Source organism: Calliopsis andreniformis, chromosome 6 (assembly GCF_051401765.1).
Source record: "Calliopsis andreniformis isolate RMS-2024a chromosome 6, iyCalAndr_principal, whole genome shotgun sequence".
NCBI classification, from domain to species: domain Eukaryota; kingdom Metazoa; phylum Arthropoda; class Insecta; order Hymenoptera; family Andrenidae; genus Calliopsis; species Calliopsis andreniformis.
This window is the reverse complement of record NC_135067.1, coordinates 7469741-7497562: the sequence shown is the minus strand read 5'-3', so window position 1 is coordinate 7497562 and position 27822 is coordinate 7469741. Positions and strand designations below refer to the sequence as shown.

General features: G+C 33.1%; 1 protein-coding gene across 2 annotated transcripts in view; it reads right to left on the bottom strand.

The window, feature by feature from the left end:
- LOC143180388 (trissin receptor-like) overlaps positions 1 to 27163 on the bottom strand; it is a 30809-nt gene extending 3646 nt beyond the window's left edge. Inside the window, exons 1-3 of one of the 2 annotated variants that reach the window (XM_076380081.1) lie at positions 26361 to 27163; positions 15239 to 15414; positions 730 to 1381 (exon numbers count right to left, since the gene is read on the bottom strand). In XM_076380081.1, the coding sequence (XP_076236196.1) occupies positions 730 to 1381; positions 15239 to 15414; positions 26361 to 26581 (1049 nt within the window). In that variant the 5' untranslated portion in view covers positions 26582 to 27163. Of the gene's footprint in view, positions 1 to 729; positions 1382 to 15238; positions 15415 to 21536; positions 21663 to 26360 lie in introns of those variants that run through there. The other variant, XM_076380082.1, reaches the window with a different exon arrangement.
- Positions 27164 to 27822: the final 659 nt, after the last annotated feature.

Sequence of the window (27822 nt, the reverse complement as noted above, 5' to 3'; positions counted from 1 at the left end):
TTTATTTTGCAGTATCCGTTTTTGTTACTAGTATTTTCTCATTAATATAGATATACTGGAACTTCTAAGTTTCAACGCTTTGACATTGGAACAAAAAAATTCGAAGAAAATCCTACTGTGAAACTCCAACACAAACTTTAAAGTCAAACAATGAATTACATTTCTTTTTAACTGATGGAAATAGTAGAATTAGTAGTATAATACTGATAGTAACACTAAAACTAAAATTCCAGACTAAAACTATTAATTAATTAATTATTATACAGTATTTTTATGTATATCATATTGTATATAAAAACTTACTGTATATAATTAATTAATAACTTATAGTAAAAAAATATGTAGTTCAGTGTCTACCTATACTTTTCGCAAAAGAAATTCCTTAATTTGTAGATATCTTTGTTTCTAAGATTAAGGTGCAAGATCGATTTACTTAATAGCTCATTTTTGTCTTACCAAAGATAAACGTAAAGATCAGTAAAATAAAAAGAATAAAGAGAACTTTATCACAAAAAACTACTCTACATATAACCCTTCAAGCATTTCATACCCTTACACTGACATAAATAAATGTATTTCCTTTAAATGCACCATATAATCCACATAATCTCCATTAAACTCCACCGCAACAAAAGAGTTGCTAACTTTCAATAGATTTCCAAGGCGACCCAGAACGCAACAGGTGTACTCGCGACAACGAAAAAGGAGAGCTTACCAATATGCACGTACCTTATAACACCTCGTCTGGCCCGAAGGACATTACTACTGGACGCGTGGATTCGTCGAACTCTGCCATTTCCAGTCCTTGTCACAGGCTCAGGCCCGCTAAGAGCGGCGCTGCTCTTCCACAATCCAACAGCGATTCTCGAATACAAACAGGACATCAAGATGAGCGGAACAAGGTAGAGGAAGACGAGATTCACCGCTTCGAGGGCATTCTTGTTATGCTTCTTGATGTTGGCTATGCAAATGATGTCCACGTCACCCGTCATTAGGTGGTTCCTCACCGTCTCGACGTAAAAGAACCTCGGGGAGGCGTAAATCGCAGCGGCTAGCCAGACTAGGCCCACGACTAGCTGCAGCCGACTCCTGGTCAGCACGGCTCTGCACTTGATCGGGTAAACAATAGCAAGGTATCTCTCGATGCAAACCACCACTAAAATCAGCACGCTAGCTGTGTAGGACAATGCGTGGACGAACATGTACACTTTGCAAAGGAAGTCCCCCAAGAGCCAGCTATTCATCAAGTAATTAGTCAACGTCTGATAAACGCAGAAGACGCCTACACAGAAGTCGGCCACTGCTAGATTCGCCAGGAAGAGGTTCGTGATGCTGCGTAGCCGTCGGGAGAACGTCACCACGAAGATCACCATCAAATTACCTGAAATGATCAATGCTAGGATTACCTGAAACGATCAATGCTAGTTGCTGAACTGAGCATTTCGAATGATTGGTGACTGGTGATCATGACATAAGCATGGGAAATATGGGATGTTAATGTTGGAGAGTGTACCTCGTTACCAGTGTGTTTGAGGATCTTTGATAAAACTACTCTTGGGGACAATTGAGCTTAAAACTCTTTCAAACATCTTCAAGTTAAACTTGAAGAATATTGTGAGATAAATAAATGTTTCTTGGTTTTACTATAGAAAATATTTTCACATAATACATTGTTATTACGCATTATACATATATAAAGTCGGGAGAAAGAAAAAACAGAAAATTTTTTAAAGAAGAAAACTTGAAAGAAGAAGATGGAATCTGATAAATTGCATTTGATCCTTTGTTTTCCAGTTACTAATTATCAAGAAAATGCTTAAAATACATGTAAAATATGTCTGACTTGAGGACCCATTCTACTGATTGTACTGATACCACTGCGTCTAACCTGTCTAATGCATGCTGGTAGTAGAATAAGTTTCAAGTTAGACATAACTCTCACGTATTTTAGGCATACTCTTCACAATTAATAATTCAAAAACAAAGCCTTAAACGCAATTTCGACACTGTTCATTTCCTTCGTATTTTAGCATGTAGAATTGCTCTTTAACACATTTAAGTCCGATGACCCACTCATTGGGTCAAAGGATAGTTCTCATTATCCAAGGACACAATATGTGATTCATTTTAGTGCTAAAAAGACTATTGTCAGCTGCTGAAGACAGTCTTGGCAAAATACACGACTCTCGAATATGTTCAAATTTCAGATATTTATTATTGAATATCCTGTGTATTCGGAAGCTTCGTAAAACATTTTATTAGATACGCATCTCTTGATTCGCTTCATTTCTTTCCAAACGATCTTTAGTAAGAAAGATCTTAACGAATTTTAACGCAAACGACCATGACGGCGTTCCTTGATTCTAATCACGTTCACTCTCCCTACGAGTTTTATTGGTTTGTGCCGTCGTTGCTTCGGCAGACAAGTTGCGCGCAGCATCTGAATAACAATAGCCGAACTGGCTCGTTTAAGATTACAGAAGACGATTTGACTTTAGTCGATCCCTGTTGAATCGACAATACGGTACTGCTTTGAGACTTGGGGGTGTTACTGAATTGTAACTGGTGGAGTTTAATTGTACTTCAAAGGAGCTTTGTACTATGAGCAAGAGTAACCAGCAATAGTACTATGTAAAATGTCCGAATATGATTATGGAGTATACTAGCCACCTGTTTTCTCTCAGCTTGAATGTAGTATGGTCGTTTCCTTCCTTTTTATTTTGTGGAACAGAAGTACCTTCCCAGTTATTGTTTTGTTCGTGGATGCATAGACGTAAGGGTATGCATCCACCTGAAGGTTTTTTACGATAATTGCTCTGGAAAAGACTCTCAAATTGTCTGTCCATTTACAAGTTTTATGACAGTTGCTCTTCGCGAACACTCTCAATACTGTATATATGTATTGGTAAATTTAAAGTAAGTCGCGAGAGTAATCTTGTTAAAAAGTCTCATTTAGTACTTCGAAGCATCCCAGGAAATTAAATTCTATCATCTTCTTCGTGCTATATTTGTTTTTCCTTTATTCACTGTTAAAAATTTAGTCACTATTTTGTAACAGTAATTTTACTAATTTTGCAACATTTCATAATGCAATTTTTTCATATAATTATCGTGAAAATTAATTAAATGCTTCAAACAGGATGTTTTAATTTTGCAAAAAGAATGAAATCAGGTATTTTAATGTAGTAAATGCTTGAAATCATATTTAACGCATACTTTTGAATGTACACAAGTACTGTTAACATAAACTATTTTCATATTCATACATATACGTACATAATTTACGAACAATTTCGGTATAGTAATAATGACTTAAATATATATTACTTTATGCATAAGTGAATCGATTGTAATCACGATTATAAACATTTTTAATGATTCCTGAAAAGTAAAGCGATTGGCTGGCACGATGTGCTTCAATAACGTAATTAATTTTCCGTTCCTTTCTATTAAAATTTCTTTACATTCAACATTGATTTTTGAAAGCGTAATTTTCAATACTTATGCATTGAGAAAATTTAATTTGTTAAAACCAGCAAAAAATTTGTATTTTTATGACTTCTTGCGAACTAAATAAATACAAAATCATGAAGACACGTTCCTTTGCACTATGACAAGATACTATTCAGTAATATACTGATTACATATTACAATAAAACATTCTATTTGCATTTCAGGTGTAAACGTAGTATTGTCTAACTTACATATTAAATGATACATAGAACATCATAAATTGGTACTTAAAACTATTTCAAAACCAGATAGGAATAATCAGTTACGCTTCTAGATATCCATAAAGCTCGTAAAGCTTTATAACTTTACTTAAAAGAAAAGATTGTTTTAAATTCCCTACAAAATTGGTACAGTATTATTAAGCAATGTTCCTTGTTAAAAAGCTTTTATAAAAAACAAGCTTCTAATGCAGCGTCACCAAGCGACGGATCAATTCTGAGTATCTCTAGGATGTTTCCACTTTTTCAAGAACCGAGTAACCTATTTCTATCGGGCGAAGTTCTTACGTATGGAGAAAATAGTATATGTGCGTTCAATTTCGTCGTCTGGAGGAAAAGTGTCGTCCAGACTTGGACGGGAAAGTGTTAAATTTATTGCCCCCGGGGCATCGAGTATCTAAAGAAAACTGTGGATTTTGCAGACCAAGTTACACACACCATAAGTAGTTTTATAAGAAATGTTTGTGCGGATAGAGAAACCTGACTGGCATAAATTGGACGTTGGGCACTCTAATTCTACTACTCGGGAGGAAAGTAGATATAATTAATTTTTATTGTACAGTAAGATTGCACTTTATTTTGAGACCTGAAACTTAATTCGAAATTAAAACATTTTTAGAGATACTTAATTTTCCTAATTTCTTGAAACTCTCATTAAGACCTGATTCGTGTTTCATCGTACTTTTCTCGTCGATGCATCAAATAGTTGAAAGCTGAAGCCCTGAATAATGGAGAATATACTCTAAAAGATACTCAGTTAATCGAGATTCTACTTTAATTAATTAAAGTACCATTAAAATGCATTGAAATATTTATAAGTGTTTTAGAGGAGACCTAATAATAAAAAGAATTCTTGCGATAGAAAAATCAATTTGTTTCTGTTTTATATTAACTCTTGGAAGGCGAATGATTTTTGAGGGACACTGGAGACGAATGCAGTCTCATTTTGACCCATAATAGAATTCCTATTACAAACTAGTTTTAGGAAGGAATTTGTATAGAAAAACGCATTTTGAACATTATGTACTTTACTTCTTTTTAATTTTCTCTACACCTGATACATGATATAAGTGTACTTTTTATATGATTCTCGCAGGTAAATTTACTATAATTTCGACATCTTGTACTGTATTTAGGGTCAAAGTAATCCTGCATTCGTGGTACGAAGATTAATGGCGCCTTAGTTGAAATGCACACAGAAATGAAATCACATATGGTTCAGTACTGTTAATGTTATTTAGAAACTTGGAAAATCTGTATACATATTAGACAGTTCAATACTTCTAACAATACCATACACTAACGTTACTACTTTAGCATACATCAGACCAAATAGATTTTGTTTACTTCTATTTCAAATTGTTTCACAAACGCTTATACTGATTTAGTAAATATACAAACTTCTTTGTTCATTGTGATATCAGAGTTACAAAGTGTTTTCCTAATATTTATACATTGTAATTACAATCTATAGCACAATGTCTAGAAATGAAAATTTGGTATAGAGAACATTTTTGAACAAAAGCCTTTGAAATTTTGTTTCGCTAGTCAATGGAGTTCCAAATATTAAAATAAAAGTATTGTGTATATAAAATATTGTGGCACCTGAAAACAATAAATTTTATTATATTTTACTAATAAATAACATTTTGGTGGTTAAAAATTGTCTCCTCAAAATTTACATATTTCTACGCGGAAGTTTTCAATTTCCCTTTCAGCAATAAATAACTAAAAAGGTTTTAACTACACTCTACTGTAGGATTTAATGTATGAATATACTGCTGTAATAGAATGTCGACGGATGCAGAAATGCAAATGCATTAAAATATTTGCAAGTGCATTCTTAGAAACAGAAAAATACAGAAAATTTGCAATTTCAAATCAAATTTTTTCCAACTTTAAACTTAAATAGTGTGCCTTGTAATTTTAGGAAGTTATTATGTTTGATGTGCATTATTCGTATGTAAAATCTGAATCAAGTTTGCAATCCACTTTTTATGTTATGTCTCTTATGAGTAACTACATCTCCCATTTTTTATCGAAATGAAACGATCAAAATTCATTTATAATTGCAGTTACACATATCGAGATTCTAATGTTCTTATAACTAAGATGAATTAGTTACTTTGTTGTAGAACATTTCCTACTTTGTTTAAACTTCTTAAACTTCCTTATCACCCTTGTAAATGCTTGAACGTGTATATCAGACACCCTATAGAGTGAAAAGTATTTAAATAAGTACTTCTTGAACGTGGCTTATATCAACTTCTGTCGCAATCCTTGCAATTGAGTTACATAAACGTACTTTATGTAAGCAGCAAACGATTAGCATATAAGTTCATTGATTAGCAATAATTTAGTAATAATTAGCAATAATTATGAAGGCAAACGTAGCTTTTTTATTTAGTATCTTCATTATTTGGAGTAAACATAGTATCAATTGAAAATATAGAAGCACATAGAGAAATATATTTTAATCTACTGAACGAAACTATCTTTAGAGCCCTTCCTTAAGTACAAAGTGTAATTAATAAATTACGCATTTTTAAGCTCCTGCATATTTTCATAAAGAAACTGAAAAAATAGAATCTAAATAAAAGTTTGTTTCACTCGGCAAAAACAACAAATTTTACTTTTATATTTTGTACCTATTCAATATTGCATGTGTTCTGTGACTTTTTACACATTTAAAATACTCATTACTGAATAGAAATTCTCAGTCTCGTAATTAAAATTCAGAATGAAATTTTATAGTTTCTGTTACAAATAAGGGATACATTATGACACCCAAAAACATTAAATGGAAAGCTCAATTAATTGAGTTATTGAAAGATTTTTAAAATTAAGAAATAACTTATAAGTAAAACATTGTTTATTGTTGTCTATATAGTTAAGGTTAAAATTAATGTTGAAAAGTTAATTTTGACTTGTTAAATCTATAGTATCATGTGCTATAGATGATTAAAAATGAATTGTTTTATAATTTATAAGTAACCGATGACTGCAAGTCCTCAACGCATATTTTGTATTGAATATCTAAGTGCATATGAGCTTCTATAAGAATTACAATATAAAGAAGGCAATAATTTTCTAAAGGATCGCAGTAATGTAGATTATTGAATTATTGAATAATATTTAATTGAATAATATTGATATTGAATAATTATTGAATAATATAATTATTGAAGAATATTTTGACATATAATTTAATTTCAAAAATGTTTTAAGCCTTCAAACTCGCAAAGCTTGTTACACGATATCTCTCTAGTATTTTTAAATAATTAAAAAGTTTCTTCTTTTTTTTTTAAACGCAATCATTTGGTTTCTCATAATTTTTAATTTAAATTCTCGTTCCCAACAAATACTGTTACTCGTTTTAGACAGTACACAATCAAGTCGGCAAAAGCAATAAATGTTTACATCGCACATATTTGCTCACGATTTTACTTTCAGCAATACTGAAAGAAAAACGGGAGAAAACGATAGGAAGTAATGGATAACAATGGTTACATGCGCAGATAAGTTGAAGTTTTAGAAGTCTTGAACTTTCTGAGCTGCGCACGCCATATCGAAACAGAGATAACGAAACAAAGGCAAAATAACGTTTGAAGCGAGTGGTTGAGGCATGATAATAGGAACAAGTAAAGTTCGCAAGGAAGATGTGAAAGGAGCACGAAGAAATAGAGTAGAACGCATGGGAATACATGTTATTAATGCTTTGACTGACACGTCAATATACATATGAGTAATAGTCTTGCACAGATGTATGAATAATGCTATGAATTAAAGTAGAATAATATTACGAATAAAGTTAATAAGAACTTCTAACATTGGAACTACTACTACTACTACTAATAATAATAATAATGGCAGCAACAACAATAATAATAATATTTGTGTCATGGGTATGAACAAACCTTTTAGTATTAACATATACTTATTTTTATCACTACTGCTAGAATAATGGACCTTTCAAAAAATATATTATGTCGAGGAAATAATCTGTATTTATTATTGCATATATCTTTTACGTTTATTTGCAATCTATTCAGAATAAATGTAGTGCTTTTGAAAAATAAATCCCATACAATAAGTGAATGTAGTAATTTTATTGGAATTTTGCATTACTTTGAACTTACACGTTTTGAAACAAAATGTAGCATTTTATCAGTTTTCATGGATTAGCGTTTACTGCCAAATTAAAGTTGTCAAACAAATACAGGATAAAGTAAATATAATAAACGAAAAAATGTGAAATCTGTGTACAGACTGTGTTTGTAACTAAATTTCGCATTTTTGCATTTTGTACAAACAACTGGTTACTCTCTGACATGTCTATGTAGGTATATGTAACATAATACATCTTTCACAATTAAAAGTTGATTGAAAACATGCAATTGATGAAGAAGGTTTATTGATTCCTCTAATAAATACAGAGTTCATTATTTGGAAAATTAATTTATTTTTGAAAATATTATCCATTGTATTCACTAATATTTTTTCTGTATACGTAAATGAATAGATAAGTTATACATGTTTGCAAGACTCTTCCACTATTAACCAGTCATTTTTTTTATTCAAGTGATAACAGATACTTTTAACAATTTGTATTAAAAAAAATCTTACAGTATTTTCCAATTACTCAAAATATAAAATAAAATTAGAATCAGTGCGCATTGTTTAATAAGAATTTAAAAATGTATTCAAGAAATAGATGTTTCCCTTTACTAACGTGGTCTTCCTCATAACACAAAAATATGTGGCCATTTTTCATCGAAAAGTGGATTTCACGAATCTACTTTTCCGCTTCCGCCGTAAGGACTGACGGCTCATTGCCATAGAATATTGCACCTCATTTCAGTAATAAGGTATCATCAGTAACATATATCAGCCAGACAATGCATCTGACACCCAGGTTTATTATCTAAACATGTTGCATAATCTGTGCGTGACATATTCGACAGTTTAGTCCTTTCGATAGTTCGCATGGGCCTTTTTAAAGAGGCTCTTACCAACTCATGCGCATGGCAGTCAATTTGGAAGTTCCCAGGTGCAGGAGGGTATTTCTAGACAGGGAAGTTTAATAGAAAATTCACGAAGCGCAACGTCATGTCATAGAACCGAAAAGAAAATTTAGTTGCGTTATGGAAAACAAGCATTGAGTGGCGTGTACGGATTATTATGTAAATCTAGTAGAAAGAGAAAGAAGCGATAGAGAAATTACAGACACCCTTCTCTCTTTTTTGGAAAAAAGTAGGTTCGGTAGAGAGAAAGAGAAGGATCGGTTAACTTATCTAATAGGAACGCAAAAATGAATGAAGCGCTCTCTTTTTTAATTTCGAACTGCATAATTGTATCAACTCAAGCCACGGTCTTTTAATTTGCGCACCAAAGGGGAACACAGAGGTTCGGATCAAGCCCGTTTTTATGAAGGTCGAGAGCTTTCTCGTGGCGTAACATAATCGTTGTGAATAATGAGATGTCACTTTTTTATTGATTTTTTGTGGATTTTATATCAAAAATACGCATTATAGTAGAAACTTTCTTGTTTCACTCAATTATAGGTATGTACAGAGTGTTCCAAAGCTGGTGATACAAGCAGAAAGATGATGAAAATTTAGAATAAAATTTCTTGACCTCCTTCGTTTTTGAGAAAATTGATTTTAAATTACAATCGAGTACAAATTTACGTAAGTGTAGTTTCAGGAGCTTCAAGGATACACGAAGTAAGAGGAACACTCGTGATCTGATCATTGACTGTCTCTACTTATGGTAAGCTAGAGACATACCTTTTCCCCGTTTACTTCTCATATCGCTAAAAGTATGCGCTGCACTTATTCTCAGTTAAAATTCAAAGTCAATTTTCTCAAAAACGGAGCAGTATATCAAAAAATTTTATTCTATATTTTTTCATGTAGAATCACAACCCTCTTTCCGCCTGTATCAGCAGTTTTAGGGCATCCTGTATAAATACAGCTTATTATCCACATGTATTATGGTTATTTCATCGGAGCAACGAGCTAAATTCCTACTAACAAAGCCAACACTTTTCGTTTTTGGTGCAGGGACACACAGTGCATTTATCTCAATTATTTTACTCTACTTCAAAAGTAAAAAATGGTAAATTTGCAGGTTTTAATAATTCTACGGGAAGATAATCGAATGATTATGGAAAGGAATGTAAAGTATGAGCTATATTGAATAAAGACCTTTTTGTTCCCATTTTGAACGTTTCATTGAATTAGTAATTACGATCGAAATGTTACATTAGTGATTAACATGTGGAGTAAGTTTATAAATTTCGGAGAAAATATCTTATTAAAATTACGAGCTTAATCTATACTAATCGAGGAGGACAAGTTTATTCGTTGTCTAAAGATTTTATTCTAAGAATTTATTCATCATTAAAATTTAATACCAATATTGACGTATAATTAGAAAGTACAAAATAGAAATTTTTCGGATCGCTGTATTAAGAACATATATCTTTTTCGTTTTATAAATAAAATTACAATTTTACCGACCCAACTAGTAGATCTAATAACTACGAAGTACGCTCACTTATACTTTTTCATAAAAGTAAAAGACATTACCATTGTGTCAGTATCAATTTTGATTCAGCGAAAACTTTTTGAAATACTTTGCACGATTTTACTGAAAAGTAAATATGAAAGTTGAAAGCTGATAAAGATAAGTAATTCCAAGCTTTTAGTCTGTAGTGCAGTTCTAGAATAAGCCCCTGAAGATTATAAAACTTTTATACCCAGGAAGGAAGGTTTCTTTCCTAATATATTACATTAAGTACCTGAAAACAGTATGAAAAATCTGACTTCTTAAGTTACAATGTTCTCATCGAAAAAATACTTCTCATAAAAAAATTACTATTTCTAATATTTCAGATAATTTTTGCATACTGTTTCCCTAAAGTTAAAATTTTCACAATCAGTCTCGAGTACCTGTGTCATAAATAAAATTTAATTCTTTTTCAGCCGTTATACTCCATTTTTTCGACTAACGATTTTAGAGTCTTACTATCAAATTTCATTACGACGTTACTTACAGAATAATAAAATAGGATTTCTAACAGAATAATACGTTTCGACTGGTACCAATTCCAGAATGTAAGGTTCTAAAAATATTCCTCTCAAAGAAAATACCTAGGGATATTGGTCGTATTACATGCAGGAACGATCTATCAATCGATTCATACATTTCTCGCAACGCATCTCCCGCGAGAATTTTATTTTCCTGCGACTCCACCTGATTTCCATAACTTGGACTTCACCGCCAGAACTTGTATTCCCTTTTTTCTCTATGTTGATGCAACTTGTTCGCGCGTAAATCCAAATGTCGTCGAATACTGAATACGAATAATCAAGCCATCTTGGCCCGCATGCATCACAGTACCAGCATATTTTCGCGTCGATTTGGAAAGGGAACCGGTTGCGACGATTCAAATACTCTCATTTTTCATTCACTTTGCACTTTTGTCGTTCCACGAGCAATAGAGCGCATGACAAGAGCTCTGTAGAATAACTTAAGATTAATACATTATTTCGAGTAAAATAGTACTGTGCTGCTAAGTTGGCACATGGCAAGAATCTAGGATTGATTCGCTAGAATTAAATAGCGCTGTCCAGTGATGGAGACCTCACTCGTGTGCTACTGGTTCTAATTACTCCTTTGATCCACTACTACATGTACTCTTGGCCAAAAATTTGGAATCATTAAATTAAAGAATCGAAGGGTCCCTTGCTAAATACATAATTCAAGTGGTAATAAATAATTTTATGAATCTCTCCCACTGTTCTCAGATAAAGAATAGTATAACTATTACTGAAAGTACTAATTTCAATTAATATATACTGTACTATGTAGAGTAACTTTAATCAGAATTTGCAAACGAATCCAAATTTTTAGCCTATAGATAAACATACGCCATAAATAGAGATGCTAATTCATCATGACAGTCCTTAAAGCGTTGTGTGGTTTTCATGATGGTGGGAACGGGAGTAGCAAAGTCCTAAAGGATCTGTGAACCCTTGCTTGGACACTGTAATTGAATCTTCTTCTTCTTGACTCGCTTTGCATGATATTCCTCATGTCCGCCTTTTATTCTGATATTCTATTGTGTGTGCATGTACACGAAATTAGGGACTAGTCGCTAATTTGTAGGCAATAGGACTGACTGCTGACTGGCTACTGCAACGTTGATTACTGAAAGTCTGAAAACTCGACACATACCCTGCTGTTTTACTGATATCGCTATATCTGGCCATCGACTATACTGTGCTCCACTGACAAGATGATTCCTGGGAGAGCACAAGGACAAGAGAGGTCTCTCAGTCCATATTGTACGTATAACCGCCGCTGAGACGAATCGTATGCTAGATCCCAAAGTGTCCGCGAAATTGGGTATGAGCCCTTGCGCTCTGGTCAATTAGACCTGCATAACAGCTGGGAATCATCTTATCAGCGGACCGTAGTACTACATACTCAGCTGCAGTTCTAATTATCACGTGACCATTTCCAAGCCTATCTGTATTATACAGCCTGGGGTAAAGGTAATCCCAAGTCTTCAAGAACTTTTATCACGTAATCGAGCCATCAAATTTCAAAATGCAAGGTACGTTTATTTTCCTGGTTGACTTTACATCATCCTTCCAAGCGTACGTTTCCTGCCTCGATGTTCGTTTGTAGGACACGAACGTTCCATTCCAAGTGGAACACTTGACGATGTAATATGATTACGGATATGTGAATCGTTCTATCACGCTACTAACACGGAAGGCGGAAAAAGCAGCGAATGTCGCAGTGACGAAGTAGATTTACGTAACAAAGTGGCAACTTTTAAAGGGGCCCTGTAATAAAGCGAAGTCTCTTGGATTCTATTAAAACGCATCGGTCGAGACATAATGCGATATCAGGGGCGCAGTTGGTGGCTTCGTACGGTCGACGAGGTCTAACGAGTTTTGAGAGGAGCGTCTGCGATCCAGCAGCGGTATACATATAACGATTAGGAAGATTAAAATGAAAGTTGGGAACTCGGGCGTCAAGTTTCACGCACTTGCCCACAAAACTCGGGCGAGGCTTTTGTGTCGTGAGGTTACTTCAGGGCTATGGGCGAATGTAAATTAAATTGATGGCAACGCGCCAACTGACGGATAGACCACATTCGGGAGGACTTCCGGTTTCCTTTGGATTCGAAGCGTCAGTTCGAATTGAACTTTTTAGATCTTTTTTTTCAGCAGGATAAACTCAGTCTGGTTGCGCTACATTAATTCCATGAATTCTATTAATATGTTATTGGTAGTGTCTGTTATAGAAAATAAAAGTAATTTAAAATCTTATGCTGGTTTAAGCATTGTTTAACATGAGATAGTATGCAGATAATACACTGGATAATATTTTTCAAGACAATATTTTCTAAAAATCGGACGAAAAGGTATTCATAACATTTTGCCATTCATCCTACAGTATGTGTGAGAGACAATTCATATGATATTGCAGAAAAAAGTATCTGATGAATGATAATTATTAATGAATTCGTACCACGGCTACAGATTTTTTAGAATTAAGTTATAATCGAAATGTAATTATATTTAAACTTGAATACAGAATATAAAGTAATGAAAATTAATAAAAGTAAACATATAAAATTCATTTTTATACAATTACAATACTCTTTTGAAATAACGTGAATGATAAATTGTGAAATAAATTTTTAAGCAAGGAAGCGAAACAAGTGAACACACAATGCGTGTATGTACATTAGGGGACATATCGCGCGACAAATCGTGAGATTGTTATTTTTATAAAACAAAGGTCGCAGTATTAAATGTTTAATATGTATAAATATGAACAGTACCCGTTTTTTTTTTTTTTTTTTTTTTTAATTTAATAGTATAAATATTCAATAATACTCTACTATTGTATTATTTATAATATTAAAGTGATAGTAACACACAAGTCGTATATCCTATACCTATTCTACATAGTATTCTGCAGACTACTGTTTTATAGTACAGATAAAATATAGCCTTGATTTAGTTGTTTTAACATTTACGTATACGTGAATACTGCTGCCTGAGAGCATTATGTGAAGTAGCAATATGTAAATGTTACTTAAACCTGTGAAACAGCAGTTGGAAGCAATTTGCATTACCTTTCTATTAAAGAAGCAAGTTATAAATGAAAAATTATTAATTTTAAAACTTACAAATAGTTGGTTAAAACTAAATATACTATTTGTCAACGTTTTACTGTTTGTGATTGCGGTAAACTTTTTGAATAGTTTAATTATTTTTCAACTAATTTCGTTTCAAGTATCTTAGAAATATTTCCACGTTTACATGTCTCTATCATGTAACAAAATAATTCATTAGCTTTGTATTTTATATCACTTTATGAACACTACTTCGTTATTACATTTTAGATAAAATCAAGAACAATAACAAATAAACAAATTTTTGTAGGTTCTCCTATTTGGAATTTAACACTTTTTGTGTCAAGTCCCTAACCACAGGTACAGTGAAAATTGTCAAGCCAATATTTATCTAGTTTTCGTTCATCAAGAAAAACTTCTGTAGTTGTCACAAATACTGTTCTTGTTGTACAGCACTTTTTCCATATATCAACAAATCCTTCCAGAGTACGCCAATAAAAAAGCTGTATTTTTTCCACACATTCAACAGTAAAAAGAGTTAGAAGTCAGCATAGTTTCGAAATACGAGTTGACGAGTCGGTCCATGGTAATTTCAGTACTATTCCCTGCTATAGATCAGTACATTGATACTAAAACCCATATACACGTAACATTCTATCGAAAGCTAGAAAACATAGAAAAAGAAAAAAAAAAGACGCTGTTCCTTAAATTGATATTGCAAAAGTATTTTCTACTTTCACACTTCCACCCATATCTAGAATCTAAATTGCAACTACTGACGTACACGTATGTATCTCCTGGCTATCTCATCCGAGTTTATCCTATAATACGATCGCATTAAACCCACAGAAATTCAAATAGCTTTCGAGAACGTATTTATTGTTCAATCGATGTTTCGTCGGTTGTTTATCGACTAGCGTTTTATTCTACACCAAAAACTCCACGAGAGACAAAGTGCAGCTGGGCGCGGGTAAAGTTAAAAAAAAAAAAAAAAACAATTCTACTGTATCGCGATAGCGATAAGCGAATCGAACTGCGTCGGCACGAAATCCACGATTCTAGAGACTGGCATCTGTGAAACGTGCAACGCGCTCTTGATTTATCAACGCGGAATAATCGACTCTTATGTTATTCCCTTTGCTGTAGCCTGTAAATTCTGTTTCGTGTCGAACTCGATCTGCGAGGGTGGATCGTGTCGGCTATTAAAAGCGTCGCCGTCCCTCGACCCTCGCTTACGTGCTTGCGTTTAGTGACGCGAGGTTCGTAGATAGCGGATTACAGGAAACAGTGGATCGACTAGGAATCGCTGCAAGGGAATTTCGAGGTAGATGCTTCGACTCACCGAAGAAACAGGAGACGAAGACGACGGTGTAAAGTGTGATAAAGATTGCTTTTACGTCGGTCCTGTCGAAGATGTAGTTCTCGGTCAGGGAGATATTGTATGGTAGAGTTTCGTTGTTAATCGAGGTCTCGTTCTCGCGGGCATTGTAGTCGATCGTGTCGTGGGTGTCGATCATCCTGAAACGAAAACGCGAGGAGAACGAAGTTATTTTTCATTTATTGGGGTAACAGTTTCTGTTTGTACGTTGTCATAACTATGATAACGTAACATAGCTTTGATAACATGTAATAGTGCTTGTAATGAAAACTGTAAATATAGGTGGTAATATTGTACATTACATTGTAATAATGAACGTCGAAAATATTCTGAATATGAAACAGTTATATGTGAAAGTTATATTCTTAATATGAGAACAGAGGTTTAATATGGTAATATTCGATTTAAACTTCTATTGAGTTCCTATCTTCAAGCTGTAAATGTAAAATAATTTTAGCAAATTGTATACGTATATATATTCTGTAGCGAATAGGTGTAACATAATTCTTTATTCATCTACGATGGTTTTGTTAAGTACATGTTTTTTAGGATTCAAAAGAAAGAAGTTCTTGAATAAAGGATAAAACGAGCTTTCAATCAGCATCATTCTAATCTTTTTTTAATTGAAAATATTTTACATTAACAGTTATTCACAATTATGAATTTTTCTCTATATTTGCAGTTCAAAATTATACAAGGTAAAGCTCACCTATCCTGTTACATTTTATATAGAAAAAAACTATTCTACGTTTATGAAGCACCAACTAGAGAAAGAAATTCTAGGAAAAAATACAAGCCCTGGTTTGGTCCACAAATCATGTTATATGTATTCATATAACGGAAGAATAAACTTTTCCGAAATGTTGTTCAGTTTCGAAGTTTTTTTTAAAAAGCCATGAATATTTCAGGTCTCAAATCTGACTTATTATTTAACAATAATTTCAGTTACACTTAAGAAATGAAATCATTACTACCACAACATTCAATAATAAAGTTGTTTAAATATAATTAGCATGTAATTTAATATCTTAATTTTGAGTAAATAATACATTCTATTTCATACTAATACAAATAAATGTTGAATATATAGATCTTTTATTACATATTTGCATATCATGACGATACCTACTAAAAAGGCCGTTCAATTAATTTTATTAATAAATGCATTAAATTAGTTTCAAGCAATCTTGCTAATTAATAAGTTCATTAATATTGACTTTAATGAATGAATATTTAAAGTATTAGGAAATTCTGATAAAAGCCAAGATTTTATGAATAATTCATTTATAAAATAAATAATGTTACAATTTAAAAATTTGCACCTGTATTCTTTTGCTAAGTACTGTCGCATCGAATCGTATAAGCATAAGTGAATTAGTATGCAGGTGAGCAGAAAAGCAGCTGCATCTGCGATCAGACGTTTATTCGAATAAAAAATCAGTAGTAACTTATAGTTATAATTAAAGGAAAAATGTTATTCATGATCGTACGAATCGATATAAATGCGTTGACATAGTATGAATTGATTTTGATGGCTCTGAATATTGTCTAAGGAGATCAATTTGCCTTTAAAATTTCGCGACCACAAACATGCTATCGCATAGATTTCACGATAATCTGTTTTCTGTATTACAATCATTAAAAGAACCAATTATGTACCAGTCTTCAAATTAATTAGGTGGTATAATGAACTGCACTCGATTGAAGTGCAAACCTCATTTTGAATAGAATTTAATTCGGAAATGGCTTTAATTTAAAAGGTGATCGAGTGCAGTGTTTTCCTGCAATTCACGTCAACTTATTTTACGATTTTCATGCGTCCTGGCAGTTGCAATGAACCAGGAAATGCGGAAATCTCTTTTGTGTCAATCTGTTTTACGTTTATTGTTTTCTGGTAAATCAAGTTCGCGAATTAAAATGCTGATTTAAAATACATTCATTTATGAATGCAATTATGTCTAGTATTCTTAACTACTTTAGAATTTCACTGCATGTTTTAACGTCTACAGCTTTCACACGTTCATAATAATTAATACACATATTTATTGTATTTCATATTTGTAGTATTTAACAACGATGAACTCGGTATTTATTATGCCTCGTTCAGATTAGTCAAGTATCTCGAATTTAACAGCTTGAATTGAAATAATTTGACTTGAAAGACTTATTTAGATTAGAGAAAGTAATAATAGTTAAATTTGATTCAATTGACAGTGGATTTTATCGAAGAGAATAGAAAGAAAAATTAAAGAATGTTTCAACAAAAGTGAACGATACATTTATATTTATATCTACAATGTGGTCTGAAATTAATTGCATTTAAGTTGTTTGAATGCAAATAATTTTACGACTTTAAGTAAAGTGTTAGAGAGGCCATTTCGAGTAAAAATTCATCACCACGTACTTTTTCATACTTTTACATTAAGTATTACCATAAAGACAGAAGAGATTAATACAAAACTTGATTAGTATCTAGACAGTGCTGATTTCACTCAGATCCAGTTATTCATAAATTCATTCCCACGTGATCAAATATTCCCTAATTATCTGCAAAAACTACTTTGGCGTATTTTCTCTTTCTAAACAAATTTTCTTAATTTTAATACAACATGAAAATATTTTTACAATTTGAGCAAGTGAATAATCCTTCACGAACCAACTTGTCAGTCTTTCTATAGGTACATACAAAGTTCTGTCACTGACTGTATATTTTTTCAGACATATAAACTAAAATTGTTGTCATGATACTACATAACGAAATTTAGAGACATGGGATGGTATGAAAGTTTAGAGATGAAGAATGTTTCCTTCTATCCAATTTTCTTAATTAGAATACAGATATCAAAATATCTCTACAATTTGAGCAAGTGGATAATCCTTCACGAACCAACTTGTCAGTCTTTCTATAGGTGCATATAAAATTCTGTCACTGACTATATTTTTTCAGACATATAAACTAAAAGTTCCGATGTGATACCACGTAAAGAAATTTAGGGAAATGGGATGGGGGGAAAGTTTAGAGATGAAGAATACCGACAAGGCAAACGAATAATGTAGGTCAACCCGTATATCATGGTGCGGTGAGCTCTATGTGCAACAGATCTCTGTCAAGAATAATTTTCGGGTCTAAGTTGACTGAACATTTATTATATAATAGCTCTCGAGGTATCTGGTACAGGGTGTTTGGTAAAAAGTAAACGTAATATCGCAGTTAAATTTAGAACACAAAAACAATGGAAAAAGTTCCTATAGACTGTTTTCTCCTAACTGATCTCGTTTTCGAATTGGAAACAATTATGAGTTTTAAAACTTTCTGTTGCAAACTCAGCAACGTTTTCATGTAAGTACGCATTGAAAGGCGATTTTTAAAGCAACCATTCCGAACTTGATACAATACGTTACAGTGATGGAAATGTTTTTAAATGGCTCTAAATGACTTGCAAAGTAGCATCAATAATTGATGAGTGGGATTGCTTATTTTATTTCGAGAAAGTTTTGTGGTTTTGAGCATCATAAGCGGATTGCTGTTTCTTCGAATGCTATGGGTAGTATTTTATTGTGCGCCACGATTATTTAAAGAATATATGTTATTTTTTAAAGAATATATGTTATTTTTTCTTTAACATATGTAAGTGTTGTTAAAAAATGGACGAGGTAGTGGAAAATGTGTACGTAGACCTTCTGAGTTTGCAATATTTTCGAAGCTGGAGAAGTATCTTCTGTGATGGTGTACTTTATGTGTATCCATGTTTTATTAGAACCGGAAAATCGACTCTCTCATAATTTAGTTTTCATGCATTATAAAGTAAGTACTCGTATGTTGTAGTTCTTGGATTTTATTAGCCAATGTTGTACACTTTCGCATTGGATAAAAAATAAACGTTTACAGATTTATAAATTAATCTTGAAAACAGATTTCACATTATCTGTAAATTTGTAGCGAGTCTCGAATTCATGGCAAGTAAATAATTTAAACATAGTTCGGTGGCAGATGTCAGAAGTTTTAAGATGTGATTTTTCATAGTAAAACGAGACGAAATTGCGTTTAGAGCTTTGTTCGAAAGTTATTAATTATAACGAAAACGCCTAAAACATTATGTGAAATGTGTCTGACTCGAGGCTTATTCTACTGACTTCGCTGTGCCAGTCTTATTACACACCGACAGTAGAATAAGTCCAAAGTCAGACACATTTCACGCGAATTTTAGAGATTTTTGTAACGATTAATAACTCTGAAACGAAACACTAAATTGTTGTTAAATACTCTATATAACGCTACTATTTTAGTAAATATCTAATTTTAATTATTAAGCAATTAAATACTTTCACTATTTTCGGAATAGATATTGTTAATCCAAAAATACACAAACGTTTACAACTGGTCGCATACTTATTTAATCAGACTCTGTAAGTTTCATAAATACTTTAGTTCTCTCAAAATATTCCAGTCTGTACGTGATAAACAATTTAGTATACATGTTTACCATTATTGAACATAATATCTGTGGTTAAAGCAAAACGACTCAAGTGACATGCTTTTGTTTTCGAGATATTGACGTTTAAAGTTTTCAACTTCAATACTGTCTTATGGACTTGTGACTTCTTGAAACCCTAGTTTTAAGTGAAAGTGTTCTTTTAGTACTTTCTCTTCTTTCTGAAAATATAAATTCTGTATTCTAGATCTTAATTAAGGCCTTAATTCGAATTTTTTAAAAACGTAACACAGGATGTACTTTCTAAAGTATGACGATTCTTAAAGAAACTGGATAGTAATTCTATCAATCTAAGATCAATAAATGATTATGTACTACATTAATTACTAGCATGAGTGTACGTATGACCAATATTGTTTTATAAAAAAAATTCAAAATTAAGAAAATTATATTTTGAAAACAATTTTAGGAATATTATTGAGAAAAATGACTCATCTTTCTCAATAATAAAGGAATGCTTGCACGTGTCGCGTTCATTACTACCCTGAATACAAAGCTAATTGTACTCTACATGCATATTAAATATCATAAGAGTTGCTTCATTAACGTTGGAATTTCTGGGAACAGCAGGTCGAGAATTAATTTCCAAAAAAATGGCAAATTTAAGCAGTTCGTATCAGTTGATTCCTTCAACCATGTACGATGGCGTTCTTCTTCCTGCTACAATTAAAATTTTAATATAATATGTTAGCTGTACGTTTTGGTTCTGTCGCTTATATTATGTTTCATATTCGAAATCAAAATTTAATGAGAAAAATTTCATAATTTCTCAAACCTATTAATTTTAATTCTATTAATCGTAATCATTCTACAGCTATTAATCCCTTCCAAATAGATTATTCATATCTTCGTCAAATGAATATGCAATTTCTGCTTTATTTTGAAATATTCTGGAAAAACAAGTATCAATTTTATTTTTTATCGAATCGTTCAAATTCCCAATGATGTATCAAGGCAGATTCTTAATTCGTCTGTAGTAGAGTTCATTTTGAAAGAAAATATTTCTGTAGCTTATGTATGAATTACACAGAACCAAATCTCTTAATTAAAGCTACTCCTCAAATGATTTGAATTCAAAAGTAACTTGAATACAAACTATCCTACACAAGTAACAAAAATGGAGTCGAGAAAGGTTGTACGTGCTGGTATATCAGCACAGATTTTTCATATATGTATCTCTGAAAAGTAACAATTTTTTCGTTACTGCACTCATTATTCTTATTCATTTTTATTTAATTATTTATATATTTCTCAAACATGCATTTTCACACCTTCTTTGGTAACAAATCTTTCAAGCTAAAGAAAATAACATATTCACATTGGTCAACTTGCCTCAAATCACTTTCACTCAAGCCACACGATTCAAGTAACTTGACTAATCTGAACGAGCCTCAATTGCACTTCTAAAAAATTTCTCCATTTTGAGTGAGGCAGAAGAAGACATGTACATACTACATTTATGTTATGTTACGTATAAGTTTACAACACTGTCAGTTTTCTCTACATTTCGTTGAATCGAGACGATCAGTTTAGTTTCTGAAAAATTGAAAAGCTCGCTATCGTGGTCTTCGATCGTTCTCCGATGTTCCCAATTACTACTGTCGTCATCATTCTTCGATGGAATGCGATTGAACGTGTAAACACGTATCGAGTAGTGCGTAATTCCCAGCGTGCGATAATACATCAATCTTAAATTAATACTTCTACGTCGCGATGCGAGCTGAAGTCGTATCGGGCAACGATCAGTCATCGATTTATCTGTCACGTACTATGTAGCTTTATCTGCATAAGCTGTATAATAGCGAAAGTTGTCGAGCGATACAATCGGCAGGTCTGGTCATACCAATGCTGGATTAGTTACGCAACTTGTTAAGGCCGCTTCCCATTGCTGTAAGTTCGGGCCGCGAGCGCGTTCGCCGTGCACTTGAAACTGTCGACTCTACGAGCAGAAGGGTCTGAAGTATCCAGCGAGCCTGCACCGTGATCTGCTTAATCACCAAACGAGCCCGGCAGACCCAAAGCGACCATGCACCTATGTTGGCCTAGTGGGAACGTCTTTTCGAATAAAATTCGCCGAGCACGCACAATTTATGACCGAACGAGCCCGTTACAGCAATGGGAAGCGACCTTTACAGTGCTAGCGCTCGAGATGATGAACATCCAAGACGTCCATTGACACTGGTGCTTCCTCTTTATTAAATAATTTCATTCACTGGCAAGATTGTGGCCAGTGAAGATTAGGTTCGCGGGGAACTTCCGTCTCTTCTCGCGTCCTCGCTGAGTTTATCTTCCTGGTAATTTGTCAATGCCTTTCGCGTGAAAGGCAGAAAAAATACGGCTGGAAAAGACACCAGTTTTCGGGTGTTGATAATATTGATAGTAGAACTGACGAAGTAGTCAACACATTAAGTATTTACAACCTATTTGTTATTGTTACTGTTATTATACATATATTACACACAGAGACAGATTTCAATTTTGATTAATATAAGCTATTATATTTTTATCACTCCATTATGAAAGGAAAGGATAGGAAGGAGGGAGAACATAAGTACTTAAAATATACTAGAACTGAAAGTGTTCTTCGTGAAAATTCATTTTATCGTTAAAATAATTTAAAGTATACTTGAACTGTAAGTGTTCTTCGTGAAAACTAATTTTATGGTATTTAAAAGTTTTTAATATTTATTATTTATTATTTTAAATCTTTTCAGGCCTGCATTTATGTTTTGCAAATTTATGAATGAAATAATTAAAATCTATGAAGTCTAAAACTTCGTATTCTGTGCTTAGTAATGCTTATGCATTTAATCACTCTTGTCTTATATTCATACGTATACAATTTTTTATACGCTTTGAAGTTGAAAATAACCGTTCGATGTTTTTTCCAAAAATCATGGACCTCTAAAATTTACCTCTAAAATTGGCCCTAAAGATTCACTGCAGAGGAGCATCTTTTGATCGCCGCGATGATATGCCGCAAGGCATTGTAGGAACAAGGACAATTCCCAATTTTCAATTTTCTTTGTGAAAAACAAGGGAAGACATACGATGTCTTTGATTGTCAATGTCTGAACAATTTAGGGGGATTTAATTCTCGAAAAGGTTTTCTCCATTCTTTTATCATGTACTTTATGATGATTATTTAGAATATTAGTTTATAAGTATTTTACCATGATCTGGTTATTTTATGAAACTTCAAATAATCTTTCGTGAGATGTCTAGGACTAAAACTAAAACTAAATATACAATAGACTTATTAAACTAAATATAATACTATAACTTTAATATACATATAGAAAAGAAGTTGAGAATTAAATCCCCCTAAATTATCGAAAAATCACATTGGTAATCACAGCGTAAGACGGCATCAGAAATAGTAGAACCTAATTTAAAAATAAAAGAGAACTCGAAGAGTGAAGTTCCATTACTTAGTAATTATTACTTACTATTAATTGACAATTAACGAAATGTAGAAAATTTTAAAACCAAATATGTATATTGAAAACACTACTTAAAGAGTGGAATAATCGTCAAAATAAACACATTAACAATGAAATGTCAATTACAGATATTTTTGCTTCGACAAGTTTTAATCTTTGTCCTGCATGTACTTAAAAAGTTTAATATTAAACATAATATTAAAGATACTACTCGTTTTGTGCCGCTGAGTCATTACCTTTAAATTAAGAATGATTACAAAATTTTCTAACAACATTCAATTTCGAAATTAAATTCTCCTACGTTACAAAAATATCACTCTGTGCAACGACAACAAAAACGCTCGTTTGCAGCAAGCTTAACAAAGGGAAGCTTTACTTTTCTTCATCCAGACAATGATTTCAAAGCTTCAGTCAGCGATGTAAACATATAGAATGCACGTAAGGTATCTACCTATAATCAATTTCCCATTTTAATTAATTTAGGTTCGCTTCTCGAGATTCTCAAGAACTAGTAGAAGCTTTCAAATTCTCCTCACAGAGATGAAATATTACAGGCAGTGGTAGTTCAGCAATTTCAAACTGAATTTAGTTAAACGACACACTTTTTGCACGTGCATTAAACTAAAAGGGTAGTTGCGTTAGAAAGTTCGAGAAACACTGGCGCAGAACCTAGACATTTGTTATAGAAAACTTCATAAGATTGACGAAGTTACGGGACTCCGAATAGGACGATGTGCGGACGAGAAGTCAGTTTGTTCAGGTCGCGCACAGGTTTATATTTTCCCCTAATTGAGGTGTACAGTATCTCACGATGCGGGCGCTGAGAATGGGTTTATCGTGTTTACTGGAGTTCGCGCGAGGACAAACGAGGAATCCACATAAAACACCATATTCCGTGTTTTCGAACAGCGATCGTGTAGAAATTGAAATGAAAACGATGAATTTGACGAAGCAGAAGATTGTCTGTAACAGCCGAGGATACGAATACTGATAAAAAGCGATAGTTTACTGGCTATCGATTTACGACGAAGAAATACGAAAAATTGAGGACTAATTTATTTACGAGTGTTTACAACGCGTAATGATTAAAAGATTTCAATCTTCGATCGTTCATTAGGTTTATTGTACTTGATTTAACTAATTTATCATTATGTAAAAATCAGTTTTATTATTAGTAGATACAAATTTATTTCTCTTACGATTTCCTAAGTGTGGGTCGTAATTTTTTTAAATTATCCTTCGTAATTCGCAAATATTTTATTATATCTTATACTATCTCTTTGGATGACAAAAAAAGGGGTTGACAGTCGTCAAAAAATTTCAATAATATTTTACTGTCATGATATTTGTAAAATATCTCATATATCGTAAAGTACTTTCCAAAATTTACTGTAACACAATTGATTATACCATCTCAGGTTTTTACTACAGTAAAGCGCATGGCCAAAGTGCGAGGCAATCCCAAGTGCATTCCTAAGCCATTAAAAGCAGCGCAGGACCGTGGACGATAACTCAATAATGCGAAATTCAGTTGGAACGCTGGTCTACGTGTTTCCTTTTCGCGCGATTAGTTAACACGGATCTCACGGCTCAAGGTCCGTTTTCGCATGGTAATCGTGTTTCCAGTGGTCGTGCAAGGCAAACCATAAATTTAGGTAAAAATTTAATCAAGGCGTTCACTTCAAAGCCACGTCTCTGGTTGTTCGTGACTGATAATCATGTTCATTAAATTACATTGCAGCGACACGATTATCTTAGTACATTTGCGTTTGCCTGTGTTTGCGTCTGTATGACCATTATGGACTGTATATTCTACTTCTACAAGAATTAACGAAGAAACTGGCTAGAGACTCAGAAAAAAGTATGGGCGTATATTAGACCAATTGTTTTCCTTCTACAAATGAAAGTTACGCTGTGTGCAATTGCATGGGGAAATTGTGGACATCTATTTCATTAACTAGTTAGGGTTACGTATATATTGATGAAGAAATACGAATAACTAAGTTATTGTTGTTAATAGGAACAGGAGATCGTAGTTTTTCATTGAGTGACGCATTTTAACACGAATGGTGTAATTGAAGGTAGAAAACTTCATTACGTTTGAATACTAATTGTAAGTTAAAAGTAGAGCTACTTCGTAGACTCACTTTGTATAATTTCAATCGCAATCGAAATTTGAATAATTTCTAAAAATGAATTTCAGTATTCAGAGTGTTACATATTATGCATGAAAATAGCTGCTGCTTTGAGCAAAAATAAATGAGAAATTAAAAAGTGTCGCTTTTAATATAGTTCGTAAATTTGATCAATTTTTGTCTTCAAATACATACACTACCTGTATTCGATACCATCTATTAATATATAAAAAAATTTGCATTTCGTATCGGTTATCATATTTCTGTTGAAGTATATCTCCTTTTTCGTTCAGATATTTCTGAAGTAGTCTTTTACTTGGAGAATATTATTAAGCTTTATTTAATCTACATCTTTTCCAAAATTTCGGAAATTATATTTCTTCTTTTTGAATCTCTAGATGAATGTCAACGTTAAACCTTAACAGGTGTAATTGTTTCAATTTTATATCATAAGATGTAGAGATCATTGTGAATCAGAAATTTATGAGAAATTATTTAAAGCAGGTACAGAAAATTTCCAACATCTCAGTTCATAAATATTCATAAATTATCTATGGATATTTCTCTAAATTCAACTGTTATAAAAACTCCCACCAGATAAGGGTTAAAAATGGGTTGTAATTCTTGATGAACTAAATTTTTTCTACTAACGAATGATAAAGTATACTGCTGAGAGTAATTGTGGTATTTTCAATATCTGATGAATCACAAATAAAACTATTTACCCACTGTAACAATGCGTGAATGGCGTTGATGTTCAATAATTCAGTTGCCATTTATTAAAATTTAATCACTTGCGACGTAACGATTAAACCCTAGCAATTCTATATTAGTTTAGCCTCAAATTATTCTAATAAAATAACCTCTAATCTCATAACCACATCTCATAAAGTATCACTAAAGACATTTAACAACTTTAAAAATTCAAAGCTAATTAGCCATATGTATGCAAAACGTGCACACGAAAATACGCCAGTAATGAAGGTTTAAAGTGAAAACGTTACGAAGTTCTTACCTAGTCGTGCCTTGTTCAAACAAGTCCCCTTCCGTGCGCGTCATTACATTTTCTTCTATTCTTGCCTCGACGATGTTTCCAGGAAACTTCACTAAATTCGCAAACGGTATTAAAGGAAAGAAGAATCTCCCTTTTCCCTTGATCCTTTTATGTCGATTACCCTCGCGAGGAATAAAAATGGTACCGAATGCAACTGATCTATTTCCAACAAATATTTGCATTTCCTCTTTCACCCAGGAATCCGTCTGACGAATTAAATCTTAGCTGACGAGTGTTTCCTTTCACTCCTATCGTTCACAGCGAAGGTACAAATATTTGTCCATCGCGATACGTCGATTGAGGCGGGCCGCGCATTGCCTGCCAATTGATCGAGATATTGTACAATTAGCTGTTATTCCAGCGCAGGAGGGATTCATATTCCGCCACCATCTGGCGCGCATAATTATCAGCCGATCCCTCTGTTCGAAACGTGAGCCAGAATGCAGAACGCTTTTTTACTGTTGGGACACACATGCGCATCCACGGTCTTCAACGAGGCGAAAGGAAAACCATAAATCGTTCGTTTTAAATCTTTAATCCCACAAAAGGTTGCAGACAAACGTGGTACTCTAGATCAGTTAGTAAAATCCGAACATTGAACGTTCATAAATGTTGAAAAGGTATAGTTAACAGATACTATTGCAAAATTTCCACACACAGAACACACGAAAGGGGTTTTATTTTCAGCATCGAAAGGGGTGATTAGTTATCGTAGGTGATGGTAACATTCAACAGTTTATAGTGTCATTGATATAGCGTCGAGTGTGAAATATTAAAATGCTGAGTTTGTTATTGTGATTTAGGGGGTGTGAAGGGATTGAGAGGGTTAGGGGTTTAAGTTGTTTCCTTTTCCACGATTAGACGGCACGGAAACGAACAACTGAGGCTACAGCCGTAACAAGTTCGCTGTCTCGCGCGGTACTGAGAGTTTCGGGCTTTCATTCATAGTTGCTAGCCCGTGAGCTGACCGAGATGTCCGGGTTTCGCGCAGGCGTTACATCCTCTTCCGTTGGTTCCTTTCAGTCTAGGAAGAACTAAGGAACCGAGGGCTGTACCGTCTACCGCGATTTTCTTGTTTGGATTCTTAAATCGATGTCGCCTTGAAGGGTTCGCCCAGACATAATTGAAAAGTGGATATAAAGTGGAAATAGAAGACTGTGACTGCCAGTTCGTAAAGTCATTTTTCAGCTTCTTTCTGTTAATTAATGAGACTTTCGAAAGAAAGTTGAACTAAATAGCGTAATACGTATGAGAAAATCTGTTTTGTTAGTAAATAACATTTTGGTAGGAGGAAAGTTGTTTCATTGGTACTTTTATGTTATTTTTGGTACAGCGTTTCGTGTTCGGTGTTCAGTCGATGGCAATTGAGGCTAATTCTTTTTAATTGTTTGAAGAATATTTGATATAGTTCAGTTCGATTTAT